We start from the raw sequence: 18163 nt of genomic DNA on the forward strand, positions 1-18163 counted from the left end.
TTCCGAACCTAACGTGCACTTGAAAGTTTTACAATTTCCCCCACCAGTTTGTGAAAAAGTGTGTCATTTTACCACTCCAAACATTGTGGTGGTAAAAAAATAAAAAAAAATACAAATACACAAGATGGGTAGTTTCTCGAGTCCCATGAGATATGCATTTTGTTTGGCATGCGATCCCAAGCATGGAATCAGATATTGTGAATAAACTTTGGAAACAAAGATCATCAATTTTCATGCTATTTCTCGTTTTTATTTTTATTTTTTCTCCTTTTCTTGCAAAGTTTTGTTGGGTGTCCCTATATTCTTTTCAACAAAGCTGCTTGTACAGATGAATTATACAGACAGCTTTACGAATGATGACTTGACACTGAATAACTGATGACAGCGTTTTAACGGGTGGATTAACTCTGTTTTTCGTCAAAGATAATGTGAAATCTTATCATCTATAATTCTTGTAAACCGGGTACTATATGTAGCATTGTTCTTTTTTATTTTTTATTTTTTATTTTTGACTTTTCCTTAATGAGAAACAAAGATATTCACATTAATGATTTACATGTAACAATCTTTTTTCAACGTCGGAAGAGAAACTTGAATAGTTACCTCTCTATTTGCTCACAAGTGCCAATTTATTTTTACTCAACCATAGAGACCAACAACTCTCGATTGAGATTAAACCCCTATTTTGGTGGAGATTAAAATCAAATTTTTAAATAATTTTAATAAAAATTATAAAATGTATGTTTAAAAAATTGTTTGCCCCATTAAATATGTTATTAAAATTAAATATTGATTTTGATTAAAAAAATCTAAATTATAATTTCATACCAACACAGGCAAAGTAACTAGTGGATATTTTTATTTTTATTTTTCTTATTATTTCTCTAAAGCAAGTAATCTTAACTGCTAGTAAAATGTGTACATCGAGATCAGGACTTAATCAAAAAAATTAGAGAGAAACAATCTTAATCCCTTAGCAAATCTGATTGGAAATTTGCACATTTTCATTTGATTTTAAATTTTTAATCAGAAACACTGATTGTCCAGTATATCAATCTTTACCTTTCTACTTCAAGTAGCTAACAAAAGTGGTAATATGAATTATTAAGAATAAAGTATTGCTATTCTCATTTTCATCTTCTTTGGTACAAAAATTATATAAAATAATAATAAAAAAATTATAACTTTTTTTCTTCGATAGTATCAACTGTTACAGAAGTCTGATTTATAAAATTAACATATTTCTTCTCTAGTCATTTATTTTGTTAGGAGACTGTCTTCTTATATACCTGATATTCAAAGGTTCGCCACGGCAGCCTTAAGGTCGAGCAGGGTAAAAATTATACACTTCACTTCTTGTACAAGAGCAAATTAGCAAATTTTATGAATCGAAAATTGCATTAATATCTCTGCGAGTTGTAAACAGTTACACGTATAAACCAAAAAATACCAGAACCTCAAGAAACCGCACTGCAAATGCAAACTTGATCATGAAGAACTGCCAAAAACCTGAGATTAAAATATAGCAGAGATTGCATTAGTGGGTCGCAAGGAATGCATGGTCGAACAGTAGATAAAAGTTGTGAGTCTTATAAAATATACTGATAATTTAGTTTGTCCAAATTATAAGTAATTATAATTTTCGATAAACATGGGATTAACATCATGATCACAAGCAGGCCAGACGGAACGATACTTACTCCAGCCAGGATATCCCTGGATAGTTGGGACTTCTTTTCAGTTTCCTCTACAACTGGCTTTTTCTGATGAAATTGGCGCATGACCTTCTTTACTTGTTCGCCCTTTTGCCTCTGCAGTGCAAATAAACATAATAGGTCAGTAATATGGATCAATTAGCTTAACATTCGGAATCCGATGCCAAATAACCAAGAAGAAAGATTCTGTTCAGTGGACATAATGAAAATCAGAAGTTGTCTTCTTTCAACTACGTATATAGATGACAGAAAGAGAATAATCAATTCATCAAAAGAACTATAAAAGTATGGTTATAATGACGGAAATCATTTTATGCAAGTCAGTGAATTCACCTTCTTTAGTCGTTCTTCTATATTACTTAAGGCTACTGACTGATCAACTTTTGAGAGGTAAAAATCTCGCTCTCTCTTGGCAGCAGAAATTTCCAAAGCTAGTTTCTGCTCCCGAATGGCACTTTTGTATGCTGCAAACATTTGAATGTCACAGCCCAATTCATATCGTGAATGTTTACTGTAAAATACAACAATCAAACACTTAAAAGAGTTATGTACCTATTTCTTCGGTAAGATCATCCCACTTGAATTTACTCAAGTACTTGATATTCCAAATATCATAATGAAATCTTGACCGTTTCCTGCCACCTGATACCAAATATGAAAGTGAAACTACATTATGTAATATTCTTGATACACTTGGACTTAATTTTCTAAAATCAATCAGGACCATATAGCCCCTGTCTGGCCTCCATTTTCTTGAACTCATTTCTCCTCAAACTCATTTTCAAACACATATTTCATGAGAATCACTGCCTTTACCAACTTTTCAACCACACTTTTCATCAACTTCTATCAAAATCTACTAGACTTAATTTTTAGCTAAAGCAAACAAGGGAATAGTGTTCAAGACAAATGATATTACTAAATTAGTCTCCTAAATGAAATCACAATGCTTAAGGAGCCTCAAAGTAATGTTCCAATTAGCAAAATATGACTTGTGCTTTTTCCATGTGAAATATCCTTATGCTTCACATCCCCAACTCTATTTGTACATGTATAATGTGTCATAGATTACCTCAATGCTGATTTCGATTGGTGTGCATTCATGTGTGAATGAATAATACATTCCAAAAAGACATCACAAAACAAGTACAGATTATAAAACATAATCAGTAAGCAGATGAAAACTGTTAGGGAAAAAAACTCCATTTAACATACCTATCTGTTCCCCATTTAACATCTCAGCAACCCTCTTGGCAACACTCTTCTTGGTGAACTCAACCCACCTGCATGGAGACAATCATAGTTAATCATCGATCATAAATGCAAAACACGTAAAAATAAATTTGAAAGCAAACCACAAATTAATGGAGTGTCAATTTCTAGAAGGAAGTGATAAAAAAAGTCATCAAAAGCATGTCAGTAGTATGAGACATGGGTTACCTATAACAAAATGTCCCACATTAAAGAATTTGAAATTCTTCTAAGTATAAACATGACCCGACCAAAAGAAAGTCATGCATTAATCCGCGTAAATCCATTTGATTTATAGAAAAAAATAAAAATAATTTGGGGCATACAAACATACCCTTCTGAGAATTCTTGGCCACGAAATCCACCAGCCTTTTTACGATGTACTCGTGCAGCAGGATCTGCATTAAAAAGTTTCAAGTAGGCAGCAGGATAATGTAAAATTAGAACATTAGAAAATTCCAATTGGTAAAAGATTACCAAGCTTGAAAGTATTCCATCTAATGGTATAATCAATACAAGTCAACTAAACAGTCGAGCCCAAAAAATCTCTTCTATGCTAAGCAACATCAACGAATATCACTGACAATGTAATGGTAATTGACCTTCAGGGGTGAGATAAATTCTTTGAATTTCACCATACTGGGAGAGAATCTGACGTAGCTTCAAAGGATCCATGTGAGGAGGTACCCGACTTAAGTAGCAAACACCACGCTTGTTCGCCTTTTCAGTTTCCATTAGTAACCGCTTCTTCTTTTTATTCTTCCGCTCTTCCTTCTTTATTACTTCATTAGAGCTTGGATCGCTTGGACCATCTTCACCTCCAGAACTTGTTCTATCAAACACTTCTTCCTCAGTCATTTCAACTGATAACCTGATACATCAACTTTATTTTTAGTATACCAATATATTCAAAAATTTCAAACTATAAGAAATGTAAAATAGAGAAATCAAAGAAACAGAAGGAATAAACTTGCTAAATAATTTCAGTGTAATGAGTGAAGTTTGCTTCTTTACTCAAGTTGAACTGAAATCATTTTTTCCGACATAAAATTGCTATATATGTTACAGGTTTCAAATATCAAATTCTTCCTATTTTGACATTCTACGAAATTCCAGTCCAACAAAGCCCTAATAACTTTATAGGAAAATATACAACTGAAACAGACTTTGCTTCAGACGGTGAAAAAAACGCTTTTATCCATTTTCTTTCTCATTGGAGGAAAATAAAAAAAAATAAAAAAAAGGACCTTTATTAACATTATTACATTACCCTTTTAAAGTAATATACACATACATTATACATACATACATACATACATATATATATATATATATATATATATATATATATATATATATATATATATATATAGACAAACAAAAAATTTGCGAGGTTAGTCTCTGCAGTTTGTCGACAGACATTGTTACCGCTGCCCAGGGATTGGATTTGCACAACTAAATTTGGTGGTTCATAGAGGCAGCAGGGGCAGAGCAACCTGGGGTCTAGTGAGGGCAATTTCATCTATTACGCTTGAGGGGCGGCCAGTTATCTAAGGCAAGGAGAACACATGAACAATCGCATCAAAAATTTGACACGAAAGTCAAAAAAATCACTGTTGCTAAAGGAAGATTATCATCAAGAAACAAACAATTTAGAAAAAATAAACAAATTATAAGAAGTTGAGTTGAAATGAAATCATTCTTGCAATCAGATTGAGTGCGATTTGAACAGAAAGCCCGTTTTACACCAACAAAAATCCGATACTACCTTCCACCTTTGTTGAAGAAGTTGAGTAGAAATCACTGCTACACATGATGAATTGGCACCAAGGAGTGTTAATATGTACCCTTTTTGCCTCTGCCTCAGGTTTTTAGCGAATTTCGAGGAAGAAAACCTTAGCCGCTTGTTCTCCTTCACTCTATGAATATGAGGCCTAGGTCATAGATGGATATGCATCACTTTTAGCCCGTTTGGTTTTTGATTAATTTTCAAATTTCAATTTAAGTCAAAATCAACGATTAATTTTAACTACGTATTTTATATATTTCACAACTATTCAACTACACATTTTATCAACTTTTATCAAAACCTATTAAAAATCTAATTCCCACCAAACAGGAGCTTAATAGGGTTTTAGGATTTTTTTTTTTCCATTCTAATTTATTTTTCAGAGGATTTCAATCACTTGTGTTTCTCTTTGATTCCTATTAATTCAAAATTTATCTATTCTCAACATAGTTATTATACTCGATCTGATCATTGATCTAGACAAATCATTAGTTCATCGAGTTGTGGTTTAATCAATGGGTCAGTGTTTTAACCGGTGGGTCATTGCAACTTGCAAGGTCAAATTTTAGTTAAATTTCTTTTTTAAAACAAAGATTAAAATGGAACATATATAATTCTCAAGAGCAAAGGTTCGAATCCTCCCAACTACAAATTTGATATAAAATTTTGCAGTAAACCTTTTTTTTTATAATTGGGGATGTTCGGGCCAACTTACGCACACTTCGACTAATTCCACGGGACCCTAAAGTTTATAGGCGAGTACTTATCTCAGTGGCCTTGAGGGAACTCAAACTGTTGACCATTGGAGAGCAAATTCAAGGCCTAACCACTGAGGTACCCCTTAGGGTTGCATTCAACCTATTTAGTAACTAATTGGTTTAATCCAAACCGAATCTAGATCAAGATAAATCGGTCCGGTTCGAAAATGAACCGCTTAATGCTAATTGAACTAGAGACTGATTTTTGGGCTAGACAGACTGGTCCGGTCCAGTTTTAATAACTATGATTCTTAAACTCATTTTCAAGCATATATTTTTCAATAAAAATATTTTGCACGTAAATTCAAATTTTCTTCCTAAACTTTAATCACACATTCTTGAATAATTCATTATTACAAAACTCGTTTGATGAAATGATGGTCATCAAATAGGGGCTAAATTGATGTAGAATGAATTGAGAAGCAACAACAAAGAGAAGAAGAGGAGTTACATAGGGGAAAGAGGGAGGAGAAGGAGAGAACGAGGGAAGACAGGAGAATTCTGCAACAACACAAATAATCTTCATTCATCAAACTGCTCTTTTCCATCCAAATTACAATCATGAATAACAAAATAATAAATTTGGGCTTGGACCAAACCCATGTACAAGCCCAATAAAATATAAGGCCTAAAATAAATAAATATTAAATAAAATGGCCCAATAAATGGCCTGATGAGGATGATGTTCGCATTAACTCTCCCAGGGTGGGAGAAAAAACTCGACCCAGTCGAGTAGGGAAATCACAAAAGGATGCTATCAATATCCCAACCACAAACTGAGCGGTTGAGCAAACTTCTTTCGAAGTCCGTAGACAAGTAAGGGTTGTGGTCCGAGTAGGGAAAGATCTTGTTGACTCCTATAATACTCCAACAAATCAGGATCAAGCTGCAAAAGTGACTTCTTGGAGATCCAAGTACAATCAGAATCAAGACGACCCTCCCAATGAACAAGGAAGCGCTGAATGTCTCCATCCTTGGTTAATATGGTCTGTACATCTAAAATAGCATCAATTTTATCTTTATATACTGCAACAGGTGGAATTGGGATAGGGATAACATTTCAGGATGAGAGTCCACAGATGGAGGGGTGAAAGAATCATCGGCGGGGTGAAATTGGCCTTTGTAAGCAACTAAGTCCGCAACATTAAAGGTAGGATGGTAGCCAAAATGTGATGGTAAGTCAATGACATATGCATTTGGACCAACACGCTTTAAAATTTTAAAAGGACCAGCACTACGAGCTTGTAATTTGGAAGCAGGCCCAAATGGACGTCGCTCTGGTCTAATTCAAATCATAACATAATCCCCAACATTAAATTCAACGTGGCGTTTGTGCGAATCAACTCGAAGTTTATATAATGCATTACTCGCTTCTAGCTGTTTATTGATCTCAATCTCAATATGCAACTCACACACATAGATACACTAACATGTGGAGACATGGGAATAAGGTCCAACAACTTCTGGGCTTAAAACCATGAACAACCTCAAAAGAACTCATACCTATAGGCCGATTCACTGAACTGTTATATGTAAGTTGGGCAGTAGGAAGAATTAAGTCCCAATTCCTAAGACTTTCCTGGACTAGACACCTTAATAGATTATCAAGACTGCGACTAACAACTTCAATTTGATTGTCCGTTTGTGGGTGGTATGCAGTAGAGAATTTCAGTTTAGTGCCAACCATACTCCATAAGGTTCGCCAAAAATGGCTTGTGAACCGAACATCCCTATCCGAGACAATGGTCTTAGGGAGGCCATACAGCTTGACAATCTCATGAAAGTATAACTTAGCAACCTTAGATGCATCAGAAGTTTTGTTACAGGGAATAAAGTGTGCCATTTTCGAGAAGCGATCTACGACAACGAAAATGGAGTCGTGTTTCTTTGGAGTACGTGGCAACCCTAACACGAAATCCGTACTAACGTCTTGCCAAGGACAAGTAGGGACAGGAAGAGGCGTGTAGAGGCCTTTGTTCTGCCTCTTTTGCTTAGAACGCTGACAGGTGTTACAAGTGCCAATAATCTTGGCCACGTCTATCTTTAAGATGAGCCAATAGAATTCACATTCAATCTCCTCTATGGTCTTATCACGCCCAAAATGTCCAGCCAACCAGCCGGCATGACTTTCCCAAACTATAAAGTCTCACACTGAAGTCCTTGGGTTGCACAACTTATTGGATCTAAAAAAATAGCCCTCCTCCAAATGGAAACCATCAGTAGTGTCCAACTTCCCATTTTGCAAAGCAAGAAAAATGTCTCTAAAATCGGGACATGACTCGTACTCTTCCTTAAGTCTTTCAAACCCTATGACCTTAACACTCATGATGGACAGCAAGGAGATGCGACGACTTAAAGCGTCAATAGCTCGATTTTCAACACCTTTTTTATGCTTTAAGACAAAAGAATAGGCCTGCAAGTACTCAATCTAGCGGCCATGACTAGAATTCAATCGTCTTTGGGAATTAATGAAATGAAGGGCCTCATGGTCAGAGAAAATGACAAATTCTTGGGGTAATAAATAATGACGTCAATAGCGCAAGGCTTGTACAACTGCGTACAACTCCTTATCATAAGTCGAGTACCGTTGCTTGGCATCATTTAATTTCTCACTAAAATAAGCAATAGGATGACATTCTTGACTCAAGACTCCACCTATTCCTAACCCTCACGCATCACACTCGACCTCAAGAACTTTGGAGAAATCTGGGAGTCGCATGACAAGAGCATCTGTCATTCGCCTTTTGATTAACTTAAAGGCCTTTGCCAATGAAATTCTCCTCTTTCATACACTCTGTGATAGGAGTCATGATCGTACTAAACCCCTTGATGAAACGAAAATAAAAGGTAGCTAGACCATGAAAACTCGTAACATCATGTATATTCTTGGGGTCAGGCCAATCAACGATTGCCCGAATTTTAGCAGAATCAGCAGATACTCTCGTAGCAGAAACAATGAATCCGAGGAACACAACTCTATCAGTGAAGAAAGAACATTTCTTCACATTGGCATACAAGCTTGTTGCATGCAATGTAGAGCAAACTTGCATGAGATGATCTCGATGTTGCTCCCTATTTTTGTTGTATACGAGAATGTCATCAAAGTATACGACAATAAATTTGCCCATGAAAGGCCGAAGGGCCTGTGTCATCACCCTCATAAAATTGCTTAGAGCATTGGTTAGTCCAAAAGGCATGACCAACCACTCGTATAGACCATCTTTCGTTTTAAATGCAATTTTCCACTCGTCTCTTGGGCGGATCTAAATCTAATGATACCCACTCTTCAAATCGATTTTGGAAAAGATTGTGGCACCGACCATCATATCTAGCATATCATCAAGTCGAGGGATGGGAAAACGATACATGACAGTGATCTTATTGACAGCGTGACTATCGACGCACATCCTCCAAGAACCATCTTTGTTAGGCGTCAGAAGGACGGGAACTGCACATGGCTTAAACTTTCACGGATGAAGCCTTTGTGGAGGAGTTCACCCACTTGTCTCTGGAGCTCGGCATGTTCAGCGGGATTCATCCTAGGAACCAGATCTATAGCATGTTGAATATCCCGTAAATGAGGTAATAGATCAGGGAGGTCGTCAGGAAATACATCCTTAAATTCTTGAAGGAGTGACTGGACTTCAGTAGGGTCCGCTAATGGAGAATCGCACGAGGCTTTTATAATAATCACAGCAAATACAACTGAGTCATTTACGATTGTCTGCTCAAATTTTGTGGGGCTAATCACATGTAATCCTTTCCTCTCGACAATTTTTTTGGCTTGGTGTGACTTAACAGATTTTGGTGGTAAAGAATTAAGGTGAATCTTCTTTCCATTAAATACAAATGAACATGAATTTAATCGCCCATGAATAGTTACATCCAGATCGAACAATCAAAGCCGACCAAGAATGACATGTCCAACGTCCATAGGGATGACGTCACACCATATATGATCCTTATACTCAAGGAACTGAATAGGCACAAGACAACGCTCTCACAGCTATAGAAGAAGTGTCAACCCAAGAGACACTATACGGTTGGGGGTGCGGGACTGACTTCAACCCAAGAAGGGACATTGTGGTCAAAGAGACCGCATTAATACAACTTCCACTGTCAACAATAATCTTACAACCCTTATTGTTGATCTTGATGTAAGTATGAAAAATGAGATGACGGTGCCAATCATCAACATCCTTAGGTTGGGTAAGGGTACAACACTCAACCGAGAGGTGTCAAGGGCCAAAGAAGTAGGACCTAGACCTACTGGAAGGGCACGAAGGCAACCTAATAAGGTATTCTCATTATCATCAAAATCGTCAAACTCTTCAAAGTTAGGCTCATAGACTTGGTCTTCTAAAAGCTCATCAACGACATCGTTCCGCTCGTCAATAACTAAGGCTTGACTCAGACATCTAGAAGAGATATGACCGAAGCCCTTACAATTTAAGCATTGCAAACGAGAAGAAGTTCTTGAAGTTTTAGGAGCTTTACCTTTATTATCTAAAGCAAGGAGTGCGTTAAACGGTGGAGGTCCTAGAAGAGATTTGGAGGGAGGAGGTGGTGCCGATGAGATGGATGGACGGTTATCACTACGCCTTCCATACGGAGTCTTAGTAATCGACTTGTAATCCTGAACTAAGGAATAAGCGTGATCAAGAGTGGTGACACCTTGAAGGACAAGCTCAGGCCGAAGATCATCTCTTAGGCCCTGTCTAAACCTACTTAAAGTCATAGCTTCATCCACGACGATGTGGGATCGCATTCGGAACTCATCAAATTGAGTAACATAGTCACTGGACGGTTTCCTTATGTGAGGGCATTCCACTGGTCCAACAAGTTGCTCCAATAAGAGTGGGGTAAATACTTCTCTTGAAAATGACACTTCATTTCCTCCCAACTACCAACGGGAGGTGCATGACGCCTCTCAAGAAAGTCCTCAACGATTTCCCCAAAGAGTTGGGTAGTACCAGTTAATTTCAAACTGGCAAATTGAACTCTTCGATCCTCTTGGACTCCATACCATGAAAAGAAACTATCCATGTCTCTAATCCATTGTGTAAAAACTCTAGGATCTAAACAGCCATCGAAAGTAGAAGCATCTAATTTGATGTTTCGAAAGTAAAGTTCCTCATAGCAAGGAGGCGAATGAGTACCATAATGGTCATGGTCTCGTTCATGATTACGCTCTTGTTCCCCATTCCTTCGTCCATGACGAACACACTGTCGACCACCATGTCGATGACAATAGGGTATGTTATGAGACGCTTCAGAGTTATCAGCGTTGAGGGAGAGGTTTGTTCTAAATTGTTCACCCTAGCAGCTAGTTCTCTACTCTCTTCACGAGTAGTAGTCATCTCGATTTGGACGATTGCTAATTGAGCCTGTAGTTGAGCTAATTGTCAAGTAAAGGCATCAAATTGAAAAGGGTCCATGATCACAGTATTGAAATTGGGTATAACAAAACGACCACTACGCAAATGCATGCAATGTAACACTAACTGAATGCAGTGAATGACGAGATCAATAAACAAGTAGTTCAAGAAATGAAAAGAACAACTATAGCATTTAAGTTTTATTTTTATTTTTTTGGAATTATGAAAATTCAAATGTGTCAAGCTGATACTGCCGATCCATGTAAAATAATAAAGTAAGGGTCAAACACTAGTCAACGACATAATCATGTAAAATAAATGGCGGTAAAAGTGGAAGTATGACAAGTAAAGAGAATTAACAGGTATAGGGTCTAATCACGTGAATTTTATGCAAAGACTACAGGACAAAAGTTAACTGATGCAATTCAAGATGAACGGTAATATAACTAAGGATAAATAAAAACAGTAACTTCTCTTTGTTCGTTGGAATAACTGAGCCAATCAACGGGACAAAGAGATACCTGAAAATAATTTCAGAAAATAATCTTTTATTTTTTCTTCTTTTTTTTTTTTTAACAAACAAAATTTAACTAGACACTGTACAAACAAACAAGGCATAACCGAGCCCAAGTCACAAACTGGGTATATAATAATGGAGGTCCAACACTATGAGAAAAATCACGTTTGTAGCGTCTGGACTGTCGATTTCCTGGGACAATCAGCGTCGATCGGTGGAACGCTCAATTGACGGCTCCTACGGTGGACTTTGAGTAATAGTTCAGATTATCGTTGAAGTTCGCGAGTTTAAAGTCGCGATTTGCAACGGTTTGTGAAAGAGAAAGTCGTTTGAGCAACTAGGTATGGGTCGCGGTGAGGTGGCGGTTTGACAGTGATAGTGTATATATGTGCAGGCGACGGGACTTAAGGTGGCGGTGTGGGTGTCGTCTGGCGATGGTGCAGCTACAACGTGGGTTTTTTGTGGTCTTGTAAATGCCGTCAATGAAATTTTTGTGGGTTTTCGTCAATGATGGAAGAAAGTCGACCGGGGTTAGTCAGAAACAAGGATGACTTTATGGTTTCTGTAGATTAAGGTATGTGGGTTGTTGAATTCTGTAGCTTGGACTGTGGTTGAAGTATACAATTGCTGGTCATATGTCGTGGGCTACTAGCAGATTGGTGGGGTGTGTGTCTTGATTGTGTGTAGTTGGGGTAGTTTTAGAAATGGATGAAGATATGGGGTAAGTGCAACGGGTTTTTTAAGTTCCTAGGTGTTGAAGGTTGACGGTTACAGTGGGTGAAGGTTACTATAGCGGTAGTTTGGAATCAGATTTGGTGTAATGGGTCTCAAAATATTTGTATAGAAGTTGTTGGTTGCAATTTGGGTGTTAAGTGTATATGTAGTGGGCATTCGTGTGGTTATTGGTGTGAAATGGAAGTTGAGTGTATGTAGTGGACTATTGGACTTTTGGAAGCGCACTGCTTTTGTTGTGTTGAAGATAATGGTGAGAGTTGCCGTTTGCAGTTATAGATATATTGGACAAACAATTACTATTGCCGCTCTTTTTTATAAATGACCCCAAATTTATCTTAATAATTTTATAGAGTTTGTAGAAGAAGAAATCAGCAATCTACTGGTTGGTTTGGAGAGATGCTAATGCCAAGAATAGTGGGAGTTTAACTAGTATTATTGACCAGCAATTCCATAACTCATGATTGCAGTTGGCTTTGTCGAACCAGGTTTGGCTTTGATACCAAGAATTGATGTAGAATGAATTGAGAAGCAGCAAGAAAGAGAAGAAGTGTCACATAGGGGAAAGAGGGAGGAGAAGGAGAGAACGAGGGAAGATAGGAGAATTCTGCAACAACACAAATAATCTTCATTCATCAAACTGCTCTTTTCCATCCAAATTACAATCATAAATAACAAAATAATAAACTTGGGCTTGAGCCAAACTCGTATACAAGCCCAATGAAACATAAGACCTAAAATAAATAAATAGAGATAAAATTGTCTGATGAGGATGATGTCCGTATCATAAATAATAAATAAAAAAAATAAAACGGTTTTAACAAATTAAGGAATTAATAAAAATTTCTTAAACTAGATAATTAGGAATTTTATCATCCAAAATTTTCAAAGTTATGTTTATAGATTTTTTTTTTCCTGATATTTTCTCAAAATTATGGTAATTTTGAACGATAATTTATTTTTTATTGCTATAAAAAATTAACTGATATTAAAATTTCTCAGAATCAAATGTTTAAGAATTTAATTAATTGAAAAATTCATAATTTCGTTATATTTTTTAAGATCAATTGTTCCTAAAATTGTAAAAATTTTAATATTATGTTCTTTTTTTTGTCGATATGGAGAGATTGAATCGTTCGCTTGATTTGTGCCAAAAAAAGATAATCAATATCTTTCTCCTTAACATGCTAAGAATATATATCACAAAATTTGTGATCACAACTCTTAATATAGAAAGAATACTACTCCTATGAGTCATGGCGGGGGCAAAGCCAGGAATATTATTCAATGCGGGCACATGGAAATTGATAGTTCTATTGTGCAAGCCCACTCCAAAATATTCCGAAAGTAGCAACCGTTGAAATTCACACAAAAGTCAACACTCTTAACATTTTCTATCATCGATTTTCTTTGAAAGAACATCTTCATTTAATATAGAAAGAATACTACTCCTATGAGCCATAGTGGGGGCGGAGCCAGGAATATTATTCAATACGGGCACATGGAAATTGATAGTTCTATTGTGCAGGCCCACTCCAAAATATTTCGAAAGTAGCAACAGTTGAAATTCACACAAAAGTCAACACTCTTAACATTTTCTACCATCGATTTTCTTTGAAAGAACCTCTTCATTTGATATCTGAAATTTTGGATTAAAAAATTAATTGTACTTAGAATGGTTTCAATAAACTATTAGACTATTAGAGTCCGAAGGATTAAAAAATTATGCAAGAAAAAACACCAATAACACTACTGGGTCCAAATTTCCAATTACTATGTCTTAACAGAACAATCAACATACACGCCAAACTTCAAACATGTGAAAACTTTGGTTCCTCTATTCTTTTCCATTTTTACTTTAATTTTAACATAAAACATTCAATATATTATTTTTTTATTTAGAACTTCTACCTTTACTGTGATTTATCATGGCTGTTTATGGTGTTTATCCAGTGTATTGCTTAGGTCTTTTGTAGAGGTCAATTTGAGTTTCCCTTTTTTTTTTTTTTTTTTTTTTTTTTTTTTTTTTTTTTTTTTTTCCCCATTCCCCAAAAAAAAAAAAAAAAAAAAAAATACTATTTCACCCATTTTGATATTCATACTTATGCAACTTATGGATCCACGTGTCGTAGACAAGGGCGGATCTAGGAATTTCAAACGCACGGGCTAAAATTTAAGATAACAAGGGAGAAAAAATAATTCAATTAGGTAACATCGCAACAAAAACAATTCATTAAACCAACAAGCAACAAAAACAACTCATAAAACCAACAAGACAACATTGTTCAATTTCAATATTGCCAACAAGGCCAAAAACAATGAAATGAGGAATGACAACATTTACTTACTAGGAGAATATACTCAAATTTCAAGCTTTTCCTGCACCGCTTCACGTTTGCACCTTCAAATTTGAAATTCGAAACGAAGGTTTAGCTAAGTAGCACAAACACTATTATCGCAAAATCACGCTACAATTAAAAGAAAACAATGTAGACGAAAAAATGGAGAGTAAAAACTGAGATGCATATAGAAAATGGTGGATATACTGAAAATTAGTAACTACGAACATTTTTAGAAGAAAATTATAAAAAAGAAATTTCTATGGTGTTTAGTGAGTGTAATTCAGCCAATTTTTCTCCATATCCGTGAAAAAACATAAACAACTATAGCCTGTATAGAAATTAGAAAGTCAATCAACCCAACAAACTAAAACCTTGTCCCATGATTTTACGACGCAAATTATATTAATATCTAATTACACTATTGAATTTAAACACCAAAATAGAAGTTTATTTATGAAATGTAATTTTACAATTTTGGTCACTCAACAAGGACCATTATCCAATATTTTATTCATTCAAATGACAATTTCTTTCTCCAAAAACACACATACACGACTGTATCTATGTCTTTCACTTTCTCTCAATTCTCTCTCACCTTACACACACAGACACACTATCTACACACCAATATATATATAGGAATTGGTTCAAATAATTAACCAAAAATTGAAAAATGAAAAGGTATGTAAAAGTGGAAAATGAAAATGTGTGACTACGTGTCAATTTCGACCAAATATTTGAACTTGATCCGATGGTCAAATTACAAAAGTAAATAGACCAATTTATTCTACTCGTCGAGTAAATCGTCGTGGTATATTTGGAATCTCGAAATCAATTTCGGATGAATGAAAAATTGCGGTCCAAAGTTGAAAGAAATGAAGTGTTACAACTTTTCGAAATGATGCAGGTTTTTGCCAAGTATTGCAACTTTTTGAAAGGATGCATGTTTTGGCCCACACTACTTCATTTGCACCATTTCTCTATCTATAAATAGAATCATATGGACATGGTTTTGGGGTACACCAATTGCATTGAGCATTTATTCTCCTCTTGTAATTCTCTCATTTCTAATTCCATAGCATTTTCATGCATTTCCTTAGTAGAGAGGGAATTCCGTTCGAGTTCGCTGGTCAAAGTCATTTAGAGTGCTCCTATGGCTTGGTGTGGTCTTTGTATCTTGGGATATGATTGTCGAAAAACCGTTAGCATCGATGCGGAGCAAATTCATCTTAAGGAAGGATTCTCGCCTCGACCAATAGCATCACTTGCATCTAATTTTTCTTATTTCTGATTTTCATATTTGATTTCAGAAAATGATTAATTTTCTTTATATGGTTTATGCAAGGTTCAATATGAAGAATCACATGTATTAATTCAAGAGTGAAAATTGTCAGATTCGATAATCATTGGTTAGTTTATAAAACTCCATTTCGGTAAGTCAAAATCTTGTTTCGATTACGTGAACATGTAAGTCACGTTTTATGAATATAATATGCACATTTGAATCGGTGTATTCCCCAACAATATATGCAATGCCACTCTCTCTCTCTCTCTCTCTCTCTCTCTCTCTCTCTTACTTTTCTTCCTGCTCTCCCAATTGCGTGAAATGGCGGTGGAAATGAATTCTTCAAATTTCTGGACATTTTCATGGTCAGTGAAGCAAAGTATTCTAGATCCTTCTATTCAAGTTGGTCACGTAGAAGTACTAAAAATACATTCATATTCTCTAAAACATGTTTTTGAGCTCTAATTTCCCAAGATCGCTCCCAAGTGGCCCAAAATTATCCCAGTTTTGTCCAAAAAACAAGTTTTGTCCAGAAAACAAAAATCACTAGTAACGAAAATCAGCAATACGTGTTAAATCAGTAAAAACGAAACAAAATTTCATAAGTGCCCAAAAGATTGATGTACAAAAGACAAAAAAAGTTAATTAGTTACCCAATTGCCGTAGGCTATGGCGAAGAAGCTGGAGTAACGGGAATAGATGACACTGAAAACGACGACAGTCAGCGTAAGTTTGACGTTTGCCTTCTTGCTGGAGTCCGTTCCTGTGAGGCGCAAGCGTCTGAGCGAGAGAGACTCCGAGACAAAAGGTAGGTTTTTCAGTTTAGGGAATTGGGCTGGGTTGTTATAGCTTGGGTTTTTTCGGGTTGAATCATTTCAAAAGCCTAAAAAAATAAATAAAATAAAAAATAGCGGTTGAATCAATTGAAAAGCCTAAATCTAAATAATAATAATAATAATAACAAGGAATTGGATTAGGCCAAAGTCTACACCCTTAAGCCATAGTTGTACGTTACGAAATCATGTTTAATGTCAAAATGGTCTAATTTGACAACCATTTTTATCCACATGAACAATCTTCATATGAAAATTTCACAATTTTATGAGATAACATTAATCAGAGTTACAATCATTTTCACATCTCACATGAACTCATATTCATACCTATGAAGTCGTTACAGTTATATGATATATAATTAATTGAAGTCACTATTGCTTTTGTTAAGCAACTTATACAAGACCACAACTATGAAATTCAATCAGATGATAGAAGGAATCGCATGTCCACACAGAAATCATAATATACCTTCAATTTTTCTTCTAATTACTGCAATTTCTACCCATAATGTGCGAAGATCTCATACGCTGATGTTGTCAACCCTTTTTTTTTAAAAGAGAAAATATCTTATTTGCTTTTTGTAGGTATAGATTTAAAAGAAATAAATTATTTTCATATATTCACCTATTAGTTCTCAAAATCAATTCCAATACATAATATATAAAAAAATACTTTAAAAAAAACTTTGGAGTGACTTGATTTTGCAATTTTGTGAAATGTTTCTTTAGGGTTGGGCATGGTCTACTTCAGTTTAATTTCAATGAGAATCAAACTGGACTTGAAATTCTTGGGTATTCATTAAGTGGAGCCGTCGGGTCCAAATATAATTATGGAACCTTTCAAGTTTGGTTCCTTTCAGTTTTCAGGTTCCGTATTATAATTAATTGTTTTAATATTATCAAATCTAAATTAATTCAACTAATAATGTGTTCAATATTATTTCTTATAAAATAACGTAGTCCAATCTTATATGTTATTTGCATCTCTCTTTGCGAAGTTATTCATAGAGTTGATCGTTAAAATCACAAGAATAGGAAGATAATAAGCTCACAATAATTAAAAGAGGTGCTATCAAGTTTCAATTAGATTTCTTCAAAAATGTTAGAAATGACACTATGATAGAATAACATATTTGAATAAAATTTAGATCAATTTGATTAAGATAGGTTTAGACTGAAAACTAAAAATAGGACAATAATATTTTTTGGTTTGAGCTAAATTATTTAGTTAGCAAATTTAATTAGAAAAAGATAAAATAATTTAACTTATTTAAAATAAATAAATTAAAAAATTAGAGAGATTTAGTTTTTATCTCATTCTTAATCTAGAACCGAAAATCGAACCGAATCTGTTATTCTCAATTCAGATACTCGTTCGGGTATTAAACTTAAGAAGAACCATTCGATTCAATTCAGTTCGGGTCTCAGGAGCTTTGTCCAGCCTTATGTTTCTTAATCTCAAAATGAAAATTTTAATTCTAGTAGTTATCAATTTTTTTCGAATAAATATGTAATCATTTCAAAATGGACAATTATCAAATACCATACACGAACAGTATC

General features: G+C 35.1%; 1 protein-coding gene across 3 annotated transcripts; it reads right to left on the reverse strand.

The window, feature by feature from the left end:
- Window positions 1–1274: 1274 nt before the first annotated feature.
- On the reverse strand, window positions 1275–16587 carry LOC111404263 (pre-rRNA-processing protein ESF2). Of its 3 annotated transcripts, XM_023033074.1 has the most exons (10): window positions 16421–16587; window positions 14489–14541; window positions 4735–4900; window positions 3569–3837; window positions 3301–3364; window positions 2931–2998; window positions 2268–2357; window positions 2049–2179; window positions 1701–1811; window positions 1275–1509 (listed from the first exon to the last, which is right to left on the reverse strand). In XM_023033074.1, exons 4-10 carry the CDS (start codon window positions 3822–3824, stop codon window positions 1489–1491), a joined length of 741 nt encoding a protein of 246 aa, XP_022888842.1. In that variant the 5' UTR covers window positions 3825–3837; window positions 4735–4900; window positions 14489–14541; window positions 16421–16587; the 3' UTR covers window positions 1275–1488. The 3 variants fall into 3 exon arrangements, with proteins under 3 accessions (XP_022888842.1, XP_022888841.1, XP_022888843.1); XM_023033073.1 differs by lacking the exon at window positions 4735–4900; XM_023033075.1 differs by lacking the exons at window positions 4735–4900; window positions 14489–14541.
- Between the last annotated feature and the right edge of the window lie 1576 nt (window positions 16588–18163).

The sequence above is a fragment of the Olea europaea genome, chromosome 11, assembly GCF_002742605.1.
Source record: "Olea europaea var. sylvestris chromosome 11, O_europaea_v1, whole genome shotgun sequence".
Taxonomy (NCBI): domain Eukaryota; kingdom Viridiplantae; phylum Streptophyta; class Magnoliopsida; order Lamiales; family Oleaceae; genus Olea; species Olea europaea.

What these genes read in the sequence shown, in the direction of transcription:
- LOC111404263 (XM_023033075.1), bottom strand. Translation starts at nt 3,824, where the DNA reads ATGACTGAGGAAGAAGTGTTTGATAGAACAAGTTCTGGAGGTGAAGAT. An exon ending in TGATCTTACCGAAGAAATAG is followed by an intron (nt 2,180 to 2,267) that starts GTACATAACTCT and finishes AAATGTTTGCAG; the next exon opens with CATACAAAAGTGCCATTCGG. An exon ending in TAGAAGAACGACTAAAGAAG is followed by an intron (nt 1,812 to 2,048) that starts GTGAATTCACTG and finishes TTTGCACTGCAG; the next exon opens with AGGCAAAAGGGCGAACAAGT.